General features: G+C 40.3%; 1 protein-coding gene across 5 annotated transcripts in view; it reads right to left on the reverse strand.

The window, feature by feature from the left end:
• Window positions 1-11,019: 11,019 nt before the first annotated feature.
• Window positions 11,020-21,790, reverse strand: part of FCHO2 (FCH and mu domain containing endocytic adaptor 2) — a 217,092-nt gene continuing 206,321 nt past the window's right edge. For all 5 annotated transcript variants that reach the window (XM_073344290.1, XM_073344292.1, XM_073344294.1 and 2 more), the window contains 2 exons: window positions 13,115-13,279; window positions 11,020-12,827 (listed from right to left, as the gene is read on the reverse strand). In XM_073344290.1, the coding sequence (XP_073200391.1) occupies window positions 12,805-12,827; window positions 13,115-13,279 (188 nt within the window). In that variant the 3' untranslated portion in view covers window positions 11,020-12,804. The remainder of the gene's footprint in view (window positions 12,828-13,114; window positions 13,280-21,790) is intronic.

The raw sequence follows: 21,790 nt of genomic DNA on the forward strand, positions 1-21,790 counted from the left end.
CAGTGGCTTGTGCTCCCCAATGCCATGCTGGAGCCTCCACATTTATTTGACAAATAAAATTTGCAGAATTTTAAAATATTGTGTGCAGAATTTTAATTTTTTTGGCACAGAAAGCCCTCAGGAATAAAATGCAGGTAGAATCAGCACATGACTAGTACTAACAACATTGTGTTTGTAAAATGTTTTTCATTTGAGGATCAAAGAGCACTTTGCAAATATCAACTAATTAAGCCTCATACATCTTGCAGGGTAAGTAGTGTCTTACCCATTTTATAAATGGGTAAATGGAGACACAGAGAAGTTAACTTTCCATACTAGAATCGCTGGTAAAATGAAGATAATCATCTCTTTTGTTTTGGTCGAAGTTAAGAGATTGAAGGGTATAAATACTAAATGTTTAGAGTGGTCCAAGGGGCTATAAATAGAGGAGTAATGGACTGAAACTGAGCAAAGGGAAACTTAGGTTTAAAAGCAAATGTGGGAGAATTTCTTACTTGCATTCCTTTAGCTATAGTCCTCTTTTCTTCCATTCTACCAGTAGAGCCAGTGTGATCAGACAGCAGATCTCGCAAGGAAGTTTGGTATAGTAGTCCACCACTTTGGTCTACAACTTCCAGGAAAAAAGTACATATGAGAAGTGTGAAAAGAAGACAAGTGGCACCAGTCCTCCTTGAGGTGAAGTGGAGGGACTGTTGAGATGAAGATTCTTACACGAGGAGAAAGGCAAGACAGACTGCAGATGTGGAGAGCAGTAAGCGTCGGCGGTCTTACCTGAATGTGTCACTTGAGGGACTTCCTAGCCAAAGGAAACTTTTTGGCTAACAATGGCTGTCCAAGGTAATTGTTGATAGTTTGGTAAAAATTCGGGAGATGAAGAAGAGCCTGGATGGAAGAATAACAAGCTGGAAATGGATGTGAAATGGCAAAGCTCAGGAAATTGCAATAGGCCTCAGTGAACCAGAATATGGGATAGACAATGACCTATCCAGAGTCTCTGGAGAGACTATCTTTTTTATGATAGAGAGAACTTCTCCATGTGGGTCCAACTCTTCCAGTGATGATTCTGAGGATGGCAGGGAGCAGGGGAGGCACTTTTGAAGGAGGAACCCTCAAATACTTTATACGTGGTCTGAACCTGAGGAGCTTCTAAGGACCGGGAAGAATTAGTAGGGGAAGCAAAAGAGGATGGGAATCTGGGAGGCAGTGACCATGAGTTGGTTGTGTTCAGGATCCTGACACAGGGAAGAAAGGTAAGCAACAGGATACGGACCCTGGACTTCAGGAAAGCAGACTTCGACTCCCTCAGGGAAGGGATGGGTAGGATCCCCTGGGGGACTAACATGAAGGGGAAAGGAGTCCAGGAGAGCTGGCTGTATTTCAAGGAATCCCTGTTGAGGTTACAGGGACAAACCATCCCGATGTGTCGAAAGAATAGTAAATATGACAGGCGACCAGCTTGGCTTAACGGTGAAATCCTAGCGGATCTTAAACATAAAAAAGAAGCTTACAAGAAGTGGAAGGTTGGACATATGACCAGGAAAGAGTATAAAAATATTGCTCGGGCATGTAGGAATGAAATCAGGAGGGCCAAATCGCACCTGGAGCTGCAGCTAGCGAGAGATGTTAAGAGTAACAAGAAGGGTTTCTTCAGGTATGTTGGCAACAAGAAGAAAGCAAAGGAAAGTGTGGGCCCCTTAATGAATGAGGGAGGCAACCTAGTGACAGAGGATGTAGAAAAAGCTAATGTACTCAATGCTTTTTTTGCCTCTGTCTTCACTAACAAGGTCAGCTCCCAGACTGCTGCGCTGGGCATCACAACATGGGGAATAGATGGCCAGCCCTCTGTGGAGAAAGAGGTGGTTAGGGACTATTTAGAAAAGCTGGATGTGCACAAGTCCATGGGGCCGGACGAGTTGTATCCGAGAGTGCTAAAGGAACTGGCGGTTGTGATTGCAGAGCCATTGGCCATTATCTTTGAAAACTCGTGGCGAACGGGGGAAGTCCCGCATGACTGGAAAAAGGCTAATGTAGTGCCAATCTTTAAAAAAGGGAAGAAGGAGGATCCTGGGAACTACAGGCCGGTCAGCCTCACTTCAGTCCCCGGAAAAATCATGGAGCAGGTCCTCAAAGAATCAATCCTGAAGCACTTACATGAGAGGAAAGTGATCAGGAACAGTCAGCATGGATTCACCAAGGGAAGGTCATGCCTGACTAATCTAATCGCCTTCTATGATGAGATTACTGGTTCTGTGGATGAAGGGAAAGCAGTGGATGTATTGTTTCTTGACTTTAGCTAAGCTTTTGACACGGTCTCCCACAGTATTCTTGTCAGCAAGTTAAAGAAGTATGGGCTGGATGAATGCACTATAAGGTGGGTAGAAAATTGGCTAGATTGTCGGGCTCAACGGGTAGTGATCAATGGCTCCATGTCTAGTTGGCAGCCGGTGTCAAGTGGAGTGCCCCAGGGGTCGGTCCTGGGGCCGGTTTTGTTCAATATCTTCATAAATGATCTGGAGGATGGTGTGGATTGCACTCTCAGCAAATTTGCGGATGCTACTAAACTGGGAGGAGTGGTAGATACGCTGGAGGGCAGGGATAGGATACAGAAGGACCTAGACAAATTGGAGGATTGGGCCAAAAGAAATCTGATGAGGTTCAATAAGGATAAGTGCAGGGTCCTGCACTTAGGACGGAAGAACCCAATGCACAGCTACAGACTAGGGACCGAATGGCTAGGCAGCAGTTCTGCGGAAAAGGACCTAGGGGTGACAGTGGACGAGAAGCTGGATATGAGTCAGCAGTGTGCCCTTGTTGCCAAGAAGGCCAATGGCATTTTGGGATGTATAAGTAGGGGCATAGCGAGCAGATCGAGGGACGTGATCGTCCCCCTCTATTCAACATTGGTGAGGCCTCATCTGGAGTACCGTGTCCAGTTTTGGGCCCCACACTACAAGAAGGATGTGGATAAATTGGAAAGAGTCCAGCGAAGGGCAACAAAAATGATTAGGGGTCTGGAACACATGACTTATGAGGAGAGGCTGAGGGAACTGGGATTGTTTAGTCTGCGGAAGAGAAGAATGAGGGAGGATTTGATAGCTGCTTTCAACTACCTGAGAGGTGGTTCCAGAGAGGATGGTTCTAGACTATTCTCAGTGCTGGAAGAGGACAGGACAAGGAGTAATGGTCTCAAGTTGCAGTGGGGGAGGTTTAGGTTGGATATTAGGAAAAACTTTTTCACTAGGAGGGTGGTGAAGCACTGGAATGCATTGCCTAGGGAGGTGGTGGAATCTCCTTCCTTAGAAGTTTTTAAGGTCAGGCTTGACAAAGCCCTGGCTGGGATGATTTAATTGGGAATTGGTCCTGCTTTTGAGCAGGGGATTGGACTAGATGACCTCCTGAGGTCCCTTCCAACCCTGATAGTCTATGATTCTATGACTTGTCTACATGAACAGTTAAACTGTGACAAGCTGGAATGTAAATCTACCCTGCACTAGCCTGCCACTAAGGGCTCATCTACACTTAGCTATAACAGCACAGCTGCGCTGCTGTTGGACTTCATTGTAGACACTGTCTACGCTGCTGGAAGGGATTCTCTCATTGGCATAGGTAATCCACCTTTCCAAGATGTGGTAGCTAGGTCAACGGAAGAATCCTTCTGTGGACATAGCACTGTCTACATGGGGACTTAGGCCTGGTCTACACAACAGAGATACGTCGTAATAAGCTGCCGTGCATCGACCTAACTATGTAAGTGTTGACATTAAGATTTTGCTCCTACTGCCGTAACTGTCCTGCTATGCTGATTTAACTCCACCTCCACGAAAGGCGCAGAGTCAATATCGATGTAGTCAGTTTGATGCAGTGTCAGTGTAGGCACTATGTTGCTTACATCGACTGTTACTGACTTTTAGAAACTGCCCCACAATGACAGTACAGTTGCTACAAGTTCTCTTGGTGAGGACATACACTGCCAACACAAGGAGCGTAGCGCGAACACACAAAAGTGATTTAATTACTGGAGCAGCTGTATGGCAATGTAACTTAGGGCGACAGTTTTGTAGTGGCCCTTAGGTAGCTTAACTATGCTGCTCAAGGATGTGGACTTTTCATACCCCTAAGCAATGTAGTTACGCAGAAGTAATTTTCTCGTGTAGACCAGGGCTAGCTGTCTGTGTGCACCCTGCTAACACTTGTCGATGGTTTGGTGGAGTGCTTTCAGCTAACCCTGTTTCAAAGAGAACTAGATCAAGGTATCTTAAACGGTTAATGCACATCAGCAGGGTGCATGTGAACACTTAGGCTACGTCGGTACTAGAGAGCATACAGCGGCGCAGCTGTACCAGTGCACCAGCTCTGTGCCAATGGGAGAGAGTTCTTCTATCGACATAATTAAACCACCTCAATGAATGGCGGTAGCTACGTTGGCAGGAGAAGCTTTCCCACTGACATAGTGCTGTCTGCACTACTACTTATGCCGGCAAAACTAACGTTGCTCAGGAGTGTGGTTTTTTTCGTACCCCTGAGCAACGTAAGTGGTAGTGTAGACATGGAGAGTCTGTGGTAGGCTAGTGGAGGGAAAACAGCAAATCTCTCAAGGAAAAGCTGGCAAAGCTCCTCAAGTTCTAAGTTTTTGGGTCTGTAGGGGCAGTAGTGAGAACTCAGTCCCTTATTAGTAGTCACACACTCAGCTTGCAGCGAACTAATTATTTGTGTAGACAAGCCTTAAGTCTAGATTTACCAGGGTATATAGAATAAAGGATTCCACCTTAGGTAACATGGGGAGATTTGCTTTCAGGAAAGAGATCTGGTTGCTGGTCAGGATCTGGAAATAGTTCTGTCTTGATTAGTGTTCTCCCTCATCAAAATCCTCTTCCTTTGAGGCCCAAAGTAATTTGGGGGCTTTGGTTGTGATGCATCAGAGGGCAACTGGCCATCTTGTTATCTCCTGTAACCTTTTCTTATGTGGAGGCCATATCTTGTCTGATGAGATCAGTACCAGTATCCAGAGGGCATCAGAGACTCAGATATTACAGTAATGGGTGCCAATATAAGAACTGGGAATAGATGGTGCAGATCAAAAGGCTATGGAGTCTTGAAAATGAAAGTCCATATAATAGAAGGAGTGGATCTGACCAGAAGAAAGGAAAGGGCATTTAAAGGATACCAGAACAAGCTGGATGGATGAAGAGCCAGAGCAAGTTGGGGAAGTGCTCCTCCTTTGGAGAGCTCTTTCATTAACCATGGTCAAGAGGGAACTCATTGGGACATTCTAAGGGTATGTGACTACTAATAAAGGGCTGGGTTATAGCCATTGCCCCTACAGACCAAACAGCTTGAGGAGCTTTGCCAGTTTTGTGCTCGGGAACAGATGGTGTCTTTATTGGAGAGGGGCTGGGGCTAGGATGCTGATAGAGGTTTGAAGTGACCACGGGTCATCTAATGAGTAAGATACAGGAAAGAGGATACAGGCAAGTATTAAAATGAATATAACAGGTTAAAACGAAATGACAACATTTTAAAAATAAAAAAATAGTATTAGTTCATAACACAGAGTTGGATTAAAGAAAATTAAAGAAATAAGACAGTAGGTAAAACAAAAATCAGCAAAGGTTAAAAGTTGCATGCAAAATGGGCTATAATAAAAAACATTAAACTAAACGACAAAATTGTGAAAGATAAAAAGAATAGAAAAGAACAAATAGGCATTGATTTAAACAAAGTGCAAGCTGACAAGGAAAACATGGCAGTTTGCATTAGGTTATTGAAATGTGTAAAAACTTAAAAAAATTAATTTGTAATGTAAAACCAGAGTTACTTCGTGATCTTGTATAAATCAGTGTTCTACCTCCTTATTTGTTAGTCATGAGTTGCTTCACATTTAAAATTAGACTCTCATCCTGCTAACATTTACCCACATGCATAATTTAGCACATGTGAGAAGTCTCATTGACATTAATGGGGCTCCATGTGAGCAAAGGAGATGGGCCTTAGGGCCCAATCTTGCAACGAAGTATGTGGGCACTCCCTTAACTTCAGTGGGCATCTGTTCACAAGACCTTGTGGTAGAATATGGATCCTAGATTGGCTGCTTTTAGAGGCAGGGAGGGTGTCTTTTACAGAAATTTGTTAAGGGCAACAGTATATGCTTGAGGGCTACAAAAGAAATAATAAACTCAATAATAGGGCAAGTAAAAATGGCCTATTGGCCAGCCTGATAGTAATTCAGAAAAAAAACAAACGTAACAGCATAAATAGTGAAATGTAAATTAGGGCTAGCGTACATCAGAAGCGCTACAGCTGCACCAATGCAACTATGCCACTACTGGTGAAGATGCTCTATGCAAATGGGAGAGATGCTCCGTCGGCATAATAAAGCCACCTCCACGAACGGCAGTCGCTATGTTGGCAGGAGAAGCTCTGGCACAGCAGTCTCCACAACGGCACTCTGGTCAGTGTAACTGACGTCGCTCAAAGGGTGGCTTATTCACATTCCCATAGCAACATAACTTATACTGACATACGTGGTAGTGTGTATAAGACACAAGATTTACAATTCTTTTCATGAAGGCTTATAAGTAACCCAGGTAAGACCATTTGTTTTTCTAAAAAACATATTGCGTTTAATCTTGCAGCATTCTTTAAAGATGATTTATGTGGTTTCTAGAGGTTTTGAAACAGTGAAAGGATAATGAATTAAATTAACTAAGGGGAAAGGTAACATCTGCATGTCAATAAGGAGGCAGGTCAGATAAGGTCTGGGAGGAAACACTCAAGAAACAATATTGTACAAAACGTTGAAGATTGTTAAGTTTTCAATTAAGAGACCTGCGTATCAGTTTGTTCATGAGCACGACTTAAGAACAACCATACTGGGTCAGACCAGTAATCCATCCAGTCCAGTATACTGTCTTCTGACAGTGGCCGGTGCCTCAGAGGGAATGGACAGTACACAGGGCCGGCTCTACTGTTTTTGCCGCCCCAAGCAGTGCGCCGAATTGCTGCTGCTATGAGCGGCTGAAGATAGAAGCTGCCGCCATGGACAGCTGAAGATAGAAGCTGCCACCAATTTACCACCGCAAGTGGCTGAAGAGAGAGGCTGCCGCAGAATTGCTGCCGCCTCGGAAATGCCCTATCAGCACGTGGTCTGCCGCCCCTTGCAGATTGCCGCCCCAAGCACCTGCTTGGAATGCTGGTGCCTGGAGCCGACCCTGACATTACAGGGCAATTATTGCGTGATCCACCCTGTTGTCCACTCCCAGCTTCTGGCACTTAGTGGCTAGGGACACCCAGAGCATGGTCTTGCATTCATGACCTTCTTGGCTAATGATGGATCTAAGCCTCCATGAACTTACCTAATTCTTTTTTGACCGTTTATACTTTTGGCCTTCACAACATCCTCTTGCAAGGAGTTCCACAGGTTGACTGTGCATTGTGTGAAGAAATACTTTGTTTTAAACTTGCTGCCTGTTAATTTAATTGGGTGACCCCTGGTTCTTGTGTTATGTGAAGGGATAAATAACACTTCCTTATTCACTTTCTTCACATCATTCATGCTTTTTATAGACTTTGATCATATCCCCCCTTAACTGTCTCTTTTCCAAGCTGAAAAGTCCCAGTCTTTTTAATCTCTCCTCATATGGAACCTGTTCCATACCTAATTCTAATATTTTTTTTGAGATGGGGTGATCAGAACCGCACACAGTATTCAAGGTGTGGACATACCATAGATTTATATAGTGGCAATATAATGTTTACTGTCTTATTTCCTATCCCGTTCCTAGAGGTTCCTAACATTGTTCGCTTTTATGACTGTCACTGCACCTTGAGTGGATGGAGAACTATCCACAATGACTCTAAGATCTTTTTCTTAGAGTCGTAACAGCTCATTTAGATCCCATCATTTTGTATGTGTAGTTGGGATTATGCTTGCCAATGGCCCTTCTTTGCATTTATCAACACCAAATTTCATCTGTCATTTTGTTGTCCAGTCAACCAGTTTTATGAGAACCCCTTGCAACTCCTTGCAGTCTGCTCTGGACTTAGCTATCTCTTGAGTAACTTTGTGTCACCTGCAAACTTTGCCACCTCACTATTTACCCCTTTTCCCAGATCATTTGTGAATATGTTGAACACCACTGGTCCCCGTCCCTGGGGGACACCACTATGTACCTTTCTCTATTCTGAAAACTGATAATTCATTCCTACCTGTTGTCTCCTGTCTTTTAATCAGGTACTGGTCCATGAAAGGACCTTCAATTTTATCCCATGACTTGCAATTTAACATGGCATTAAAGAAGAAAATAGCTTGAAATGTTTCTGGTTTAGGAGTCTGCCCTGGAGGAATTTCTGATAAATCAGATATTTTTTTCCTTGAATGCTGTAAAGTAAAATTACAGTTGTGTGATGAGTGAAATGGAAACCATTTCCAAGAACACCAGTTTCATAGCTACTCAGATGCATCTCTTAAACCTATTTGAAACATGCAAGCTTTTTCATTTAATAGTATTGGACGCATAGTATGTTTTTCCTGGCTAATAGATCAAAATACCAGGTTTATTACCCGATCTGTGTTCCACTTGATAAGCAGAAATGTCTTATCTACTTCACGTGTCCTACTTTGTTTACCAAAATCTAAAATATTATTTAGAAATAGTGTGAGCAATCAAGTATGTCATTTTCTAAATACATTAAACAGCTTTCTTTTCAGCAAAAAGCGTGTTGGAACAGTACAAATCCAGTTTGGAGTAGTTGGGGCAATACATGGTCATCCACTTAAAATGAGAAAAGTCAGATGGGCTGGATTCCCAGGAATTCTGATCTCTGTTAAATTGTTTGTATGGAGGGTTCTACTTCAGTGGAGTCACTTCCGATTTACATCTGACATTAGAATCATGCCTTCAGTCTTTTGCTTTCAAGCATGACAGGAATGCTGATTGTTAAAAGTGATGCACTTGGCTCTGGGGCACGGGTGGGAAAGAAAGGAGTGTTCTTATTTATTGATAACAGAACTTAGTTGACTGTTTTGGAAGGAAATCCCATGTAGTGGTCTTGGTCAAAGATAATGGATGTGATGGGGGAACCTAACAGGACTGGAAATCACCAGCACTCAATGAGGGATACAGAAAAACTTTACTCAGCCTTATCCCACTCTTGGATTCTGGAAAGAGATCTAGAAAGACAGAAGCCAGCATTCTAAACATCTCTCCCTCTCTCTCAAAGGGGAAATAAATCTCTTAAGAGAGTTTCAGGTACAATATGATTATTTCAGATAAGACCCTTTGATATTTCTTTAGAAATATACTTTTTGCAGGAGGGCGGGATTGGAGGGGAAGTATTTGTTTCAACTGGAATTTAGTTTCTTGCTGGTCACTGAGAAGTTCAACAATTTGTCTTCATTTTCAGCTGAAATAAAAAGATAACGGAAAGTCTGTTTCAGGACAACTATTGCTTCTGTGGCCAGTCTCTGGAAGGAATGTTCTCAGAGCTAATGCTCCTTCCTTCCCTCCTGTGTTCAGGATATGTGCTAGAAGTCTGGAATATATTGGTATACGCATTCCATAGTCAGTTAGGACTGGTGAAGAAGACTAAAGGTGCAGAAAGGAGTATTGTCACCCATTTGTACATTTTCTATACAGAATAAGCAAAAATTAAATCCTCTTATTGGTTTCCTTGTGTGATTATGAAAAATTAGCTTATACAAAAAATTGTCTTCAGAAGTCTAGGAAGAACATTTATGGAACTGTTTGCTTTTAGGAAAAACATGAAATATTTTATCTTCTTTGCTAGCTTTTGTGTGCACTAATTTGAAAAATGTTTGGGGAAAGAGACATTTTAATTGCTTAGTAAATGCTTTATATTATGACGACTTCATAAGTCAATAGCCTTCTATGTTTTTCTTTTGCCCTTTTTTCCTCCCCTTGTATCCTCCTCTGATCTTTCAAAATTCATTAGGACTGGCTTTGAAGGCTCAGATGCTCTGCTTTTAGCAATTTTCTGAAGGCCAGTTTTAGAAAAAGCAATTAGAAGCCCACTCAAATATACATTTAAAATCCACTGGAGTCAGATTATTCTTGTAACATTCATTGCTAGGAATAGATTAGCCAATATTGTTAGTATCTGTAAAATTCAGAACCATCTCTTTGCTGAATTTCCTTTTCTATCAAAACACCCTTCTTCTTGCTTTATCCAGAGAACAGTTCCAGAACAGTTCCACAACAGATGGTATTTATTAATTCTTTGAAATAATGAGCAAATAAAGTAATATGTTCCAACCAACGAGATACTATGGCACAAGATTACCCCGGTATTAAGCATTTGGAATTCTGAGTATTGTTGATTATTGTAAGTATAAATAGCATAAATCATCTTGTAAATTATATATTACATGTTTATTATGGGTGCAGGTTTTTTTGAAAATTTACATTTTATGAAAAATCAGAAGTATTTACAAATTTTTGTAAGATAAATTTGTATTGTTCTAATTTACACTCCAAAGTATTAATAATCCATACAAACCTCAGATCCTTTAGGATTGTTTAAAAATTCATTTTCTCAATAGGAGGCAGCTACAAAGGTTATCACTGTATACACAAGCAAGAACCAGCTTGCTACATACATTTCTCATCAAATATCTAATTTTTTTTACACTGTTTATGGATTTCTCTACAAAAAGTCTATATAAATTTGTATGGCTTCAAAATTTGTAATGGGTACCCATTACAAATTATGTTTTATCACATGGTATGAATGCTAGTTTAAAATTGTTGAAACTTAACTACTTGCATAAATTTAGAAATTTAAGTAGTACTTGATTAAAAATGGAGAGTAAAATAATTCTTGGATTTCAATAATAAAATAACTGTCAGGTTAAACACACTGTTTGATTACAAAGCAGATTACAATTAAGATTCCAGTAAAAGACTGTACCATTTTAAATGCCAATTACAATAAGAATTAGATATTCTAGTTATGTTCATCATTCAGTAAAGAGTAATATTTTAGCAAATTAAGAGCCATATGTACTGCTCCAGTCAAATTTAATTCAGGTTTGTTATAACAAGGAGTACATATAAAAAGCACATACTGTACTGTATATTGTTTAACAATGGACTCTTTTGTCTGTAATGTGTATCATGAATCAGAACTTACATAAGTGTCTAAAGGTCCTGAAAATTCATCTGTGTAAAGCTTAGCAGTCCAATTTGTTAGTGGTTTTACATGAATTATTACACAAACAAAAAATTTATTATTGCTTCCAGTATATAATCTGAATAGACACTGATATTCAGAATTATAATATACAGTTCCCATTTGCAGGTTATTAAATTATTCTGCCCCAAAACATTTGATTTCTGCACTTAATAAGGACTTGTTTAACAACAGCACAATACATGACAGATTTTTGAAGTTACTAACCGGTTTTAAGAAATGCTACCGATGTGTCACTTCAGATTACTGCCCTATATTTTGCATATGGCAAACAGATTAGGTGACAATACAAACATACAAATTGGTAGTTTTTCAGTGAAGCTTAAATTAATAATGCAAATGGCAGCACTTTTGCTGCTGCTGCCAAAAATATATCTTTCTAAAATGCTATTCCTCACAAAGCACAAGGTTTACATTCATGTCACAAGTCCATAAAGCACTTGAATCTTCAACAACTTAGTAGTCAGAGTGAAGGGAAATGCTACATTTGTTTTAAAAATTATCCTGTTTTTATCATTCTTTATGCATCTTCAGAATTCACACATCTTTGGTGAGATTAAAGTTGAAACTTTGACACTGAGTTTTTCTGTGATTATATTAAAGTCTTGCACTATGCATTTCCCTCTACAATGGCTGCATTTATTGCAATTACCCCATAACGAAGTAATCCAGTATTTTAAACATTTTACAAAGCAACCTCCAGTTATTGTAAATATACCTTCTAAATTCTACTCAAAGGAATTTTATGAAGTTCTATGCACTACACATAAACACCACGGTATGGAAGAGCCAGACTGAAAAAGGAAGTGAGGAACAACAACAACAAATCGGACAGGCACAGTTTAAAAAAAAGGCACAAATGTTATGTAATCCATATAAAAATAAATTAAGTCTACAGCATTAATTCAAACAATCACAACTTCCATAAAATTTACTAACAGCAGAAGTAAGTATCTCTGCTGCCTTTTGCAATTTTTAACACATTGCACTTAGAAAAAAAATTAAATCTTATATATAAAACAATTTACACTTTAATATATGGTACATGGGAATCACATACTTTTTGTATACATCTCTTTCTAACAACTGATTTTATAGCACATGAATGCAACGTAAGTGGGTGGAGAGATTATCTTTGCCTCTGTTTGCTTTGCACAATGGCAATTAAGGAAACTGAAAACTTACATTTGAATATTATTTATGCAAAGCTAATATATTTCGTGCTTGCTCTCCTAGTTTTTTAAGTTTAATGTTTACAGTACAATATAGTTTCATACATTTTCAATATAGCTAATGATTAGTATTTTGACTGAAGTTTATATAAATTTACTAAAATCTGAATAAACAAGTTTCCTAACGATTGTAGTTGATCATTTACAAAACAGTGTTGAAGTTCACTTCAGTGCTATTATAAAGTAATAACATTTTTTTCCCAAAATGACTTCTTTAAAAAAGTGCATTTTTCTTATTTTGTAGTGAGCCCCCAAACAGGTCAAAGTTTAAAAAAATTAATGCATGTTAAAATAGTGTTTGAAAGGTAGAGAAAATAGAGTGAGCTTCTTGTGCTCCTTTGATCCAATGATTTCCACAGGTTCATCAGCAATCTGCCATATATCGTCCTGAAAAAATATAAATAGCCTCTTGCAATTATAATATTTACAGTAATTATGTTTTACAACAAACAAGACTATAAAACATTAGATAAAAGAAAGTTTCAGTATTTTTGTTTTCACCTATAGTAAGCACCAATAACTATTTTCATTATGCATCACATACGTACTCCATGTTTATATACCAGATAATCAGTAGACAAAGTATAAAAATGCTCCATACAGATAATTAGAAAAGTCAGAGTTACATTAGTAAATCATGTTAGTTCAAAAATATAAAAATCTCAATTTCTTACCAGTGGCAAATCTCTTCTTAACTAGGGAAAGCCGATAGCCAGTGCCTACTAGCTCTACATCTACACCTGAAAGGGTGCTTCCCTCACTAATGAATTGCACTGCAAGTGTAGCTGGTTTACTGGGTCCTTCTAAAAGATCAAATTTTGCCCTCAGGGATCCAGAACCTATAAAAATAATGACAAAATTAAATGTCTTGAGATTATAAAATAAAACAATCCATTTCACAAAACACAAGTAATAGGCAGTTCACTAATATAAAGATCTCTAATTTCTGGGAGTGTAGGAATGTATATACACATTTCCATAACAGATCACATCATTGGTCTATTTGTCCAGTATTCTGCTTAAGGCAGTGACCAATATATAAGGATGCTTCAGAAAAAGACAGCACACAATCTACATAGCTTGTATGTGGAAGAAAAATTTTCTTCCTGAGCTTCAGATGATCAATCACCTGAAATGTATTTAACTCTCCTATAATAACTGTTTAAGCTTGTTGAACTGCAAATGTAGCTAATCATCATATAGAATAATAGAAGCACAGGCTGGTATGGACTTTGATAGGTCATCAAGTCCAGCTCCTTGGACCGAGGTAGGTCCAAGTAAACCAAGACCATCCATGACAGGTGTTTGTCCAGCTTCTTCTTAAAAACCTCCAATGACAGGATTACACAATAATAGAACAGAGGGATTATATTTTAATATTTGTGTATACAAATTTACCCTACCTGTAAACTCAACTGTGAAAAGTGGGAAATTTTCATAAAATATCATAGTGAACTATAACAACAAATGTCAATGGGAAAAGGTGCAAAAGGGAGATAAACAGAATTAGTCCACACAAAAAGGCCTACTTTTGTAACTGAAGGACTGTGTTAAAATAATGCCTGGTAAATAAAAGTGCGGATCCAAACATCGGTGCATCAAAATTAGTGTGTCAGAAATTAGGCCTAATAAGTGGACAATTTAATGAGAGGATGGGCAATATTCCGCCCATCATTCCCTTTTCAGGCTCTCAAAGAAAAACACCACCACCACTTTTTGGAGAAAATTAGCAACCCCCGCCGAAACAGCTGCCAACAACTGTTGCAGCAAGCTTTAGCATCATGGCTGTCCCCATCCACGTTCTCCTCTGACCCCAGAATCCAGTGACACACCACTGTGCCATCATCACCTTAATCCATAAACTACTGATTTATGTTGGTATAACTATGTTACTTGGGTGTGGAAAATCCACATCCCCGAGCAATGCAGTCATACTAAATGAATTCCTAGTGTAAACAGCGCTATGTCAACAGGAAGGTTTCTCTTGGGGAGCTGGAGTACCTACGCTGATGGGAGAAGCTCTCCTGGGAGTGTAGTAGCATCTTCACTAAGCGCTGCATTGGTGCTGCTGCAGCACTTTGTGAGTAGATAAGCCCTAAGAGATGTCCTGACCAGACTGGGCCACAAGAGGGACCCAGATGATACCTCCACCTCCAGGAGGTCTGGCTCAATCCCAAATACTACCTAGAATGTGAGACTTGGTCTGACTGACACACACACAATCCTTTTCCTTCCCTATCTTACTGCTTTTCTTTCCTTTCTCTCCTGTTTTTCCTTCTGGTTAAGAAGTCCGGCTTAGCCACTCAAGACTGTATATTTTGCAACACTGCTGTAAACCGGTAACCAGAAAGGCAGCTAAAAGCAATGCTCTAAACAACCCCATGCTGATACAAGTTTGCCTGGTTTTGGAGTGGCTGATAAGATCTTGTGTTATGACTCTGTTTCTCCAGCAATCAGGCTACAAGTAAAAGTAAACACTAGAGACAGAAGCTGGGTTTTCTACCTGTGCTGCTCTTTTCTCTCCCCTTTTGTGTGTTCGTCTTGTTTTGTCTTCTAGGAAAGAGGATTGGACTTTAACAGCAGCAGCAACAGCAGCTCCAACTCATTTCAACTAACCTTTTCTCTTTCCCCCAGCCAAAAGGACAGTTATCGCTATATAAGGGACTGTGAAACAAGGGTTTTTTTCCTTCTTAATCTACAAGGAAAGGGAACAAGGGATACTGTGATAGTGAAAGCATTACCTAACACTCTACATTTCAAATGTTTTAACTGATTTTCCTTCTTTTTCTGTATCTTTAATAAAAGGTTTAAAAGGATTTTTCATAGTGTTTGCCCTGGTACTAAGTAGACTGAAGTCTACTTATACCAAAACCCTGAATCTTGTTTAAAATTGTTCAATGTTTGGCAGTTTCAGAGTCATGTTAACACCTCTGGGTCCATTTATTCCATTCTAAATTAATACAACAGTTCTTATAAAGCACACTTCATCAGCAGATCTCAAAGTGCTTTACAAAGGAGGTAAGTACCTAAATCTAATCAGTGTTTGTCTCAATGGCCTGGGTGTACCTACACTGGCAAAACTTGTAAACGTTTTCTGGGCCAGTGGAGTTCCCTTGGAAAATGCTGTAATGTAAATAAGGGAACTGTACCACTTCAGAAACATGCATATATATTTTTCTAGTGTAGACAAGGCCACTGTGACAGTGAATTCTCATGTTTCATAGACTCATAGATATTAAGGTCAGAAGGGACCATTATGATCATCTAGTCTGACCTCCTGCACAATGCAGGCCACAAAATCTCACCCACCCACTCCTGCAATAAACCTCTCACCTACGTCTGAGCTATTGAAGTCCTCAAATCGTGGTTTAAAGACTTCAAGGTGCAGAAAATCCTGCAGCAAGTAACCCGTGCCCCAAGCTATGGAGGAAGGCGAAAAACCCCCAGGGCCTCTTCCAGTCTGCCCTGGAGGAAAATTCCTTTCCGATCCCAAATATGGCGATCAGCTGAACCCTGAGCATGTGGGCAAGATTCACCAGCCAGATACCCAGGAAAGAATTCTCTGTAGTAACTCAGATCCCACCCCATCTAACATCCCATCACAGGCCATTGGGTCTATTTACCATGAATATTTAAAGATCAATTAATTGCCACAATCATGTTATCCCATCATACCATCTCCTCCATAAACTTATTGAGTTTAATCTTAAAGCCAGATAGGTCTTTTGCCTCCACGGCTTCCCTTGGAAGGCTGTTCCAGAACTTCACTCCTCTGATGGTTAGAAACCTTCACCTAATTTCAAGACTAAACTTCCCAATGGCCAGTTTATATCCATTTGTTCTTGTGTCCACATTGGTAGTGAACTTAAATAATTCCTCTCCCTCTCCGGTATTTATCCCTCTGATATATTTATAGAGAGCAATGATATCTCCCCTCAGCCTTCTTTTGGTTAGGCTAAACAAGCCAAGCTCCTTGAGTCTCCTTTCATAAGGCAGGTCTTCCATTCCTTGGATCATCCTAGTAGCCCTTCTCTGTACCTGTTCCAGTTTGAATTCATCCTTCTTAAACATGGGAGATCAGAACTGCACACAGTATTCCAGATGAGATCTCACCAGTGCCTTGTATAACGGTACTAACACCTCCTTATTTCTACTGGAAATACCTCACCTGATGCATCCCAAGACCGCATTAGCTTTTTTCACGGTCATATCACATTGGCGGCTCATAGTCATCCTGTGGTCAACCAATACTCCAAGGTCCTTCTCCTCCTCCGTTACTTCTAACTGATGTGTCCCCAGTTTATAACTAAAATTCTTGTTATTAATCCCTAAATGCATGACCTTACACTTCTCACTATTTCATAGTATTACTATTACTTCAGTTTACAAGGTCATCCAGATCCTCCTGTATGATATCCCAGTCCTTCTCTAAATTGGCAATACCTCCCAGCTTTGTATCATGTGCGAACTTGATTAGCACACTCCCACTTTTTGTGCCAAGGTCAGTAATAAAAAGATTAAATAAGATTGGTCCCAAAACCGATCCCTGAGAAACTCCACTGGTAACCTGCCCCCAGCCTGACAGTTCACCTTTCAGTATGACCTGCTGAAGTCTCCCCTTTAACCAATTCCTTTCAATTTTCATATTGATCCCCATATTTTCCAATTTAACTAATAATTCCCCATGAGGCACCGTATCAAACGCCTTACTGAAATCTAGGTAAATTAGATCCACTGTGTTTCCTTTGTCTAAAAAATCTGTTACTTTCTCAAAGAAGGAGATCAGCTTGGTTTGGCACGACCTAGCTTTTGTAAAACCATGTTGTATTTTGTCCCAATTACCACTGACATCAATCTCCTTAACTACTTTCTCTTTCAAAAATTTTTTCAAGACCTTGCACACTACAGATGTCAAACTAACAGGCCTGTAGTTACCCGGATCACTTTTTTCCCCTTTCTTAAAAATAGGAACTATGTTAGCAATTCTCCAGTCATACGGTACAACCCCTGAGTTTACAGATTTATTAAAAATTCTTGCTAATGGGCTTGTAATTTCATGTGCCAATTCCTTTAATATTCTTGGATGAAGATTATCTGGGCCCCCCGATTTAGTCCCATTAAGCTGTTCGAGTTTCGCTTCTACCTCAGATATGGTGATATCTACTTCCATATCCTCATTCCCATTTGTCATGCTACCATTATCGCTAAGATCCTCATTAGCCTCATTAAAGACTGAGGCAAAGTATTTGTTTAGATATTGGGCCATACCTAGATTATCCTTAACCTCCACTCCATCCTCAGTGTTTAGCGGTCCCAATTCTTCTTTCTTTGTTTTCTTCTTATTTATATGGCTATAGAACCTTTTACTATTGGTTTTAATTCCCTTTGCAAGGTCCAACTCTACTTGACTTTTAGCCTTTCTCACTTTATCCCTACATGTTGACCTCAATAAGGTAGCTTTCCTTGCTGATCCCTCCCATCTTCCACTCCCTGTATGCTTTCTGCTTTTTCTTAATCACCTCTCTGAGATGCTTGCTCATTCAGCTTGGTCTACAACTCTTGCCTATGAGTTTTTTCCCCTTTCTTGGGATGTAGGCTTCCGATAGCTTCTGCAGCTTTGATTTGAAGTAATCCCAGGCCTTCTCTGCCTTTAGATCCATAATTTCTTCAGTCCAATCCACTTCCCTAACTAATTTCTTTAATTTTTGAAAGTCAGCCCTTTTGAAATCAAAACCCCTAGACGCAGATTTATTTTTGTTTATCCTTCCATTCAGTTTAAACTGAATTAGCTCATGATCACTTGAACCAAGGTTGTCCCCTACAACCATTTCTTCTATGAGGTCCTCACTACTCATCAAAACCAAATCTAAAATGGCATCCCCTCTTGTCGGTTCAGCAACTACTTGCTGAAGGAATCCATCAGCTATCGCATCTAGCTGAAAATCTGAGCCCTATTATTATTACTAGCACTTGTCCTCCAGTCTATATCTGGGAAGTTAAAGTCTCCCATGATCACGCAGTTTCCATGAGTATTTACTTCATTAAAAACATTAAAGAGGGCTCGATCCATATCCAGATTAGATCCTGGCGGTCTATAGCACACCCCAACCACTATCCCAGGGAAGACTCTAGTAGTTTTCTTCCCCAATGTGATTTTTGCCCAGACGGACTCTGTCTTATCCATTCCATCGCTTCTTATTTCTTTACATTCTACCTCATCATTGATATACAATGCTACTCCACCACCTTTACCTTTATTTCTGTCTTTCCTAAACAGCACATACCCTTCCATAGCTGTAGTCCAGTCATGACGACTATTCCACCATGTCTCTGTTATCCCTCTAATATCTGGTTTCACTTCCTGCACCAGTAGCTCTAGTTCCTCCATTTTGTTACCAAGGCTCCTCGCATTGGTGTACAAACCTCTTAATTTTTGCTGTTTGGCCTCACTCACATTCTTTACCCGATTAGGAACGGACATTCTACAGCCAGTACAACCTATTAGACTGGTATCCACACTGCCCTTTTTCCTTATGTCCATTCTCCTACTCTCGGCTGTATCCTTTCTTTCTTTGTTTTCTTCCCTCTCAATGCTAAAATCCGGTGTGGAGATTACCTGGACATCTCTCAACCATCTCCCCCAAATTCCTAGTTTAAAGCTCTCTTAATCAGTTGTGCCAACCTCCATCCTAGAAGTCTATTTCCTTCCCTACTCAGATGAAGTCCATCCCAAGAGAACTGTCCTCTGTCCACGAATGCCTCCCAGTGGCCATACATCCCAAAGCTCTCCTAAGAGCACCAGTGCCTGAGCCATCTGTTGATAGTCATAACCTTGTCACACCTTTGTTGCCCTTCTCTAGGAACAGGCAGAATCCCACTGAAGATCACCTGAGCCTCGATTTCCTTAAGTGTCTTCTCCAGCCTGGCATAGTCTGCCCTGATATGTTCCAGCGAGAATCTACCAGTATCATTTGTTCCCACATGAAGGACGATCAGTGGATTCTTTCCCGCTCCCTTTAGGATCCTCTTCAACCTCAGGTCCACTTCCTGTATCTTAGCATCTGGAAGACAGCATACCCTTCTATTCTCTGGATCAGCTCTGGTTACAGGCCTGTCCATTCTTCTCAATAAGGAGTCCCTGCTCACAAAGATCTGCCTTTTCCTGGCGACGGTGCGATTCTTCGGTTTATCCCATTCCCTCTGGTTGCATGTTCTTTCTATTACGATTCTCCCTTGTAATCCTCTTCAACCCATCTCGTATCCTCCTGGGGCTCATATTTGGTGTAGTCTCCACTGACTCTTCCCCTTTTCCTACAGGACTAGCCACTCTTCTCTTCTTCCTTGTCCTTCAACCTTCAGTGACCACCTGCTGAGCCCCTTCTTCATTTTCCAACTCTGCAAATCTGTTCTTGAGCTCTATTTCTCCTTCACTAGCCTGTCTTTTCCTCTGCCCAGTTCTCTTAGTCACATGCTTCCACTGTCCATTTTCTTCACCCAGCCATCTTCCCTCAGAGCTCTTCAGCCCTGCTTCCACCTGCAAGTCTGAGCTTTTCCCTTCAGCTGCCTCATGTCTTTGCTCCATAATCCGCTTGAACCCCCTTCTAAACTCAACCAGACTTTTCATCTGCCTCTCCAATCCTCGGATCTTTTCTTCCATCAGCTCTATCAGACGGCACTTCATGCAGACGAAACTCTTTCCAGGTACCCCCTCCAGGATCATGTACATACCGCAGCTTCCACATCCAGTCCTATTCATTGTGTCTTCCACTACATGGGTCACTCCCACTGCTGCCTCTGTATCTGTCATAGCCTTCCCACCTAAATCCTGTTAATCTGGGGGAAACAAAGCACACCAAAACACCAGCACCCACAGAAAAAACAAACCCCAAACAAGCACCGCAATACAAACTCTCCTTGGAAACTCCCACTCAAACTCCCATTTACAGCTCTTTTTGCTGGCTCCTGTGCCGCTGCACATTCAATATACAATGAATAAAGATTTATTTCCTTCTTTTAGTTCTAAAGAAGCGTTCCCTTGTTTTCATATTATAGACTAGGAGGAAAAAGGAGCACTCAATGACTTCCACTACTTCCTTCAAAATTAAATAAGTCTCCCTTTTGGAAGTTAATTATTCCTAGTCCATATATTTTCTCTTTGAAGTCAACAGGAGCTGTGGGTGGGTGCTTGACATTGCTGAAAACCTTACTGGGGTTGATGCAGGTATTACTGGCCTGTGTTATACAGAATATTATGCTACCTGATCCCAGCTGTACCTCTTCTGGCCTTAAAAGCAATTCCCACCTCTGCCACTCACTCTGTGACATACTAGGCAAGTCAATTTATATGCACTTTCCCATAACAGTATCCACCTTTGCAAAGTACTTTTAAATCTACTGATGAAAAATTTTTCTATTTTTCATGTGCACGTTTGCCGACTCAGCTGCTACAAACTTCCACCTGACCACTGCCCAGATCTTTGCAGCTGCACAGCCACATGGTGTTTGGCCAGAAGAAACTGCAACATGTTCTAATACATTAAACACTGGACAGGGCACAGAACTCCAACATTTTATTCTGGTATTAGCAATCTTTCTCTCTCTGTGGCCTTGGTCAAGCTACTTAACTTTTATGTTTTAGTTTCCACTATCTGTGAAACGGGGATAATACAATTTTTTCCTATCTCAGAAGTGGTGTGACAAATAGTTAATATTTATTAACTGCTATGTAGTAAGTGCTGAAGGTTATTATTTATATAGAAAGACAGTTGGGTAAGAATGTGAAGACAATGCAATACAGATGCCAGCATTACAAAGTTGAGGAAACGTCAGAACAGGAACAATAGGTATTGAGACAACAGCATATGGGACAGAGCAAGGAAAAGGTGAACAGAGTATGTGGTAAATATGAATGAAAATGAAAGATATTGACTTATGCTATGGCATCTTTCCTCCCTCCTTTGTATCTAGGTGGTGATGCTTATATGCCATTGATATTGGCATCTTAGAATTAGATGACATAGGAGATACTGCTTTAGAAAGTAAGTGGACAGAAAGGATAGAGAGAAAAAAAACCATTGACAAAAATGAGAAAAAATATTTGGAAATGGACAGAATGGATCAGACATGGAGAGAAAAAGTAGATAAAAATGGATGGAGTGAGCAAGCAAGAAAAGAGAACTTTTAGACTATCAATTTCAGTGTTTTCTTTTGACTCTCTCTATTGCTGATCCATACTCCTATCCCAGGTTAATAAAACTGTAAGTTACATAAAATGCAGAATGTGATCTTAGTAACTAATATTTATCTAACTATTGTACACTTTCTGCTTAGTCAACAATTAAACTATGCAA

The sequence above is a fragment of the Lepidochelys kempii genome, chromosome 5 (genome assembly GCF_965140265.1).
Source record: "Lepidochelys kempii isolate rLepKem1 chromosome 5, rLepKem1.hap2, whole genome shotgun sequence".
In the NCBI taxonomy this organism is placed as follows: domain Eukaryota; kingdom Metazoa; phylum Chordata; order Testudines; family Cheloniidae; genus Lepidochelys; species Lepidochelys kempii.